The 5,000-nt window shown below is 47.2% G+C and overlaps 1 protein-coding gene across 1 annotated transcript in view; it reads left to right on the top strand.

Annotated features, from left to right (window-relative positions):
* Positions 1-5,000, top strand: part of jak2a (Janus kinase 2a) — a 37,175-nt gene that overhangs the window by 3,492 nt on the left and 28,683 nt on the right. The window contains 2 exon segments of the mRNA XM_056241657.1: positions 1,878-2,035; positions 2,274-2,385. Of these exon segments, the coding sequence (XP_056097632.1) occupies positions 1,878-2,035; positions 2,274-2,385 (270 nt within the window).

Below are 5,000 nucleotides of genomic sequence, written 5' to 3'. Positions count from 1 at the left end.
CCGAAACATGAGACCCGAAACATGAGACCCGAGACATGAGACCCGAAACATGAGACCCGAGACATACCCGAGACCCGAAACATGAGACCAGAGACATGAGACCCGAAACATGAGACCCGAAACATGAGACCCGAAACATGAGACCCGAGACATACCTGAGACCCTGAAACCTGAGACCCGAAACCTGAGACCCGAAACATGAGACCCGAGACATACCTGAGACCCTGAAACCTGAGACCCGAAACCTGAGACCCGAAACATGAGACCCGAGACCCGAAACATGAGACCCGAAACATGAGACCCGAAACATGAGACCCGAAACCTGAGACCCGAAACATGAGACCTGAAACATGAGACCCGAAACATGAGACCCGAGACATACCTGAGACCCGAGACATAAGACCCCGAAACATGAGACCTGAAACATGAGACCCGAGACATGAGACCCGAAACATACATGAAACCCGAAACATACCTAAGACCTGAGACATACCTGAGACCCGAGACATGAGACCCGAGACATACCTGAGACCCGAGACATACCTGAGACCTGAGACATACCTGAGACCCGAGACATACCTGAGACCCGAGACATACCTGAGACCCGAGACATACCTGAGACCCGAGACATACCTGAGACCCGAGACATACCTGAGACCCGAGACCCGAGACATACCTGAGACCCGAGACATACCTGAGACCTGAGACATACCTGAGACCCGAGACATACCTGAGACCCGAGACATGAGACCCGAGACATACATGAGACCTGAAACATGAGACCCGAAACATACATGAGACCCGAAACATGAGACCCGAAACATGAGACCCGAAACATGAGACCCGAAACATGAGACCCGAGACATGAGACCCGAAACATGAGACCCGAAACATGAGACCCGAAACATGAGACCCGAGACATGAGACCCGAAACATGAGACCCGAAACATGAGACCCGAGACATGAGACCCGAAACATGAGACCCGAGACATACCCGAGACCCGAAACATGAGACCAGAGACATGAGACCCGAAACATGAGACCCGAAACATGAGACCCGAAACATGAGACCCGAGACATACCTGAGACCCTGAAACCTGAGACCCGAAACCTGAGACCCGAAACATGAGACCCGAGACATACCTGAGACCCTGAAACCTGAGACCCGAAACCTGAGACCCGAAACATGAGACCCGAGACCCGAAACATGAGACCCGAAACATGAGACCCGAAACATGAGACCCGAAACCTGAGACCCGAAACATGAGACCTGAAACATGAGACCCGAAACATGAGACCCGAGACATACCTGAGACCCGAGACATAAGACCCCGAAACATGAGACCTGAAACATGAGACCCGAGACATGAGACCCGAAACATACATGAAACCCGAAACATACCTAAGACCTGAGACATACCTGAGACCCGAGACATGAGACCCGAGACATACCTGAGACCCGAGACATACCTGAGACCTGAGACATACCTGAGACCCGAGACATACCTGAGACCCGAGACATACCTGAGACCCGAGACATACCTGAGACCCGAGACATACCTGAGACCCGAGACATACCTGAGACCCGAGACCCGAGACATACCTGAGACCCGAGACATACCTGAGACCCGAGACATACCTGAGACCCGAGACATACATGAGACCTGAAACATGAGACCCAAAACATACATGAAACCCGAAACATACATGAGACCCGAGACATACCTGAGACCCGAGACATACCTGAGACCCGAGACATACCCGTCAGTCGGGGTCAGTCGGGGTCAGATTCGGGTCGGGTACATATTTTAGGATCCGAGAAGACCTCTAGTCTGAGCGTGTGTGTGTGTGTATGTGTATGTGTGTGTTTCCCACAGGAGCTGGAGTTCGGTTCTCTGACTGAAGCGCTGTCCTTCGTGTCTCTGATCGACGGCTACTACAGACTCACCACAGACGCGCATCACTACCTGTGTAAAGAGGTGGCGCCCCCTAGACTCCTGGAGGCCATGCAGATCAGCTGCCACGGGCCTGTGTCGTGAGTTCAGCTTCACACACTCACACACACACACACACACACACACTCACACTCTCTCACACACACTCACACTCTCTCTCACACACTCACACCTAGAAAAAAACATATATCCAGAAAAAATATTTTTTTTTAAAACGGGATAAACTGAATTTGGGAAAAATGAAACCTATTTCATACAGCCATAAAATATCATATAATATAATGCACACATGTATGAATGAGGTGTGTGTTCCCGCAGGACGGAGTTCGCCATCAGTCGCTTGCGTCGCTGTGAGAATCAGAGAGGCCTTTATATCCTGAGGAGCAGCCCGAAACACTACCACCAGTTCTACCTGTCCTTCACCCTCGAGGTGTGTGTGTGTGTGTGTGTTATATCACCCTCGAGGTGTGTGTGTGTTATATCACCCTCGAGGTGTGTGTGTGTGTGTGTGTTATATCACCCTCGAGGTGTGTGTGTGTTATATCACCCTCGAGGTGTGTGTGTGTGTGTTATATCACCCTCGAGGTGAGAGTGTGTGTGTGTGTGTGTGTGTTATATCACCCTCGAGAGGTGTGTGTGTGTGTGTCATCTCATGGTTAACCCTTCAAAGCCGATTGACGCTCTAGAGCGTCAAGATGCACTCCCCTTACAAATCTATTAATAACTTCGGAATGGATCAAGGTATTAACTTACTTTTTTTTTAATTAAAAAGCTGACATTCGTCTGCGTAAAAGGACCCTGACTTTGTTGACTTCCGCGAATGATAAGCCTTCTGTATTTGAGTGCAAATCTGTAGCATTTTACCGCAAAACAAAGAAATTGTACTTTATTCTATCTAATGATATAAAATGCTTTTGGTGTGTGTGAACCAATCGCAGACCTGTGTGTGAACCAATGACAGGCCAAAAGCAAAAAATTACGTTGTCAGATGGTCTAGGAACGTAAAAAAGGGGAGGGATTTAGAATCAGTTCCACCTGTAATTCCCGGATTGTTTGCTGACGCAACCTTTTGTACACGGTCTTTGGACGCGCACATTTGGAGATACCAGATACGCTTGTACTTTGCAAGATTATTTTCTCAGAAAACATGGCACAACAAAGATTCACTGCCGAGCAAGTTGCTCTCATGCTTTTTGACGACAGCGATGAGAGTGAAAACGGATCTGATCCAGATCGGTTTGACTCGGAGGAAGAGGATCAAATCTGGGACGGAATCGATCCATTTGAAGAGTAAGTAACTCATGAATGCTATATTGCTGATAATATATTTTCTAATATATATTGTATCGTGTTTTTAGTAAAATTATTTTATTATAGCTTTTCAGAAATAACGGAGCAGTAATCAAACAATGTGCGCAATCAAACAATGTGCGCAATCAAACAATGTCCGCGTTTTGGCCGCATGTAGTCCATCTTCATTTATAAGCTATTTCGTTTACTTTGCTTGTCTATTTTATTGTAAAGTTTTTTTAGGGAAATTTGATTGCAGTTTTTCAGAGATGGTGTAGTAAGGCCTATCTAAGGACTGTACAGTACTATTTGTCTGCATGGGAGGGGTTTTTGTTTAGAATGTATTTACTCTGTGCATTTTATTGTAATGTTTTTTTTTAGGGATTTTTTTTTGTAGCTTTTTAGAAATAATGGTGCAGTCTTATCTAAGGCCTGTAGTATGTGTCTACATGGGAGGGGGTTTGGTTAGTTTAGACATTGCATTTACTCTGTGCATATAATACTATGATGAAGGCTCTGGTAATAATTTTGTAGTTGGAAGTCATATGACTTGAATGTAAAAATGCACACATGGTGATGAATAGCTAATCTTTATTTCATTATAAGAAATGCTGTACAACTTTTGATATGTGGAAATCTAAACTAATGACAAAATCTGTGTGTTTTAGTCTAAATCAGGAAACCACAGAGCAGCTGAGTACATCTGCTGAACCCAGGACCCCGACTGCTCGCCCTTTTCCACCCAGCACCGCTTCTGCTCCTCCTGCAGCCCGCCGATCTAGGTCTCGTCCTGCAGCCCGCCGATCTAGGTCTCCTCCTGCAACCCGCAGATCTAGGTCTCCTCCTGCAGCCCGCAGATCCATTTGTCCTCCTCGACCCGGCTCCTCCAGCACTGCCACAGAGCCACCAAGATCGTCTGTGACCCCTGCCTTGAGGTCGCGTCATAGGGGAAGGAGGCAGTCACTTTCACCTGTCAGATGTCCAGCACCACCAGACCAGCTGGAACAAGGATGGAAGACTGAAAATGATCCTGATGTAGCCCCCATTCCACATAGGTTTTGCCCCAGACTGGATCCTGGAGTGCAATTGGACACTTCTGTAGAGCAAAGCCCCCTTGGCCTTTTCAAACACTTTTTTAGTGCTGATTCCATCAGGACATTGTGTGCCAACACAAACAAGCTGGCAGAGAGAAACATGGCTGCTGGGAAAAGGTACAAGTGGACCACCATCAACCCTGCAGAGATGTTCAAATATATTGGCTTAGTTTTGTACATGGGAGTTCTGAAGCTGCCAACGGTACATGACTATTGGAAGAGAAAAAACATTTTTTCTGTGAATTTTCCAAACATGGTCATGTCAAGGGATAGGTTCTGTACCATATCCTGGAATATTCATATGAGTGACCCAGAGGAAGATGTTGTGAATGACAGAAAGAAGCAGACTCAGCCAGATGAGTATGACACACTCTTTCGTTTGAAGCCACTCATGACTGAGATAAAGGCCGCCTGTCAGTCTGCCTACCATCCCAAGAAGCAGCTATCCATTGATGAGAGGATGGTGGCCACCAAGGCAAGAACTGGGATGACCCAGTACATGAAGGCGAAACCCACCAAGTGGGGGATAAAGCTGTTTGTGCTGGCAGACTCCAGCAATGGCTATACCTGTGACTTCAACATCTACACAGGTAAAAGCAGGCTGGCCTCTGGGCTAGGGCTCTCGTTCGACTCTGTGGTGGAATTGATGAGGCCATCTTCC

Source organism: Rhinichthys klamathensis, unplaced genomic scaffold (assembly GCF_029890125.1).
Source record: "Rhinichthys klamathensis goyatoka isolate OS25496 unplaced genomic scaffold, OSU_Roscu_1.1 h1tg000659l_1, whole genome shotgun sequence".
In the NCBI taxonomy this organism is placed as follows: Eukaryota; Metazoa; Chordata; class Actinopteri; order Cypriniformes; family Leuciscidae; genus Rhinichthys; species Rhinichthys klamathensis.
The sequence above is the reverse complement of the archived record's forward strand: the minus strand, read 5'-3'. Positions and strand labels throughout refer to the sequence as shown.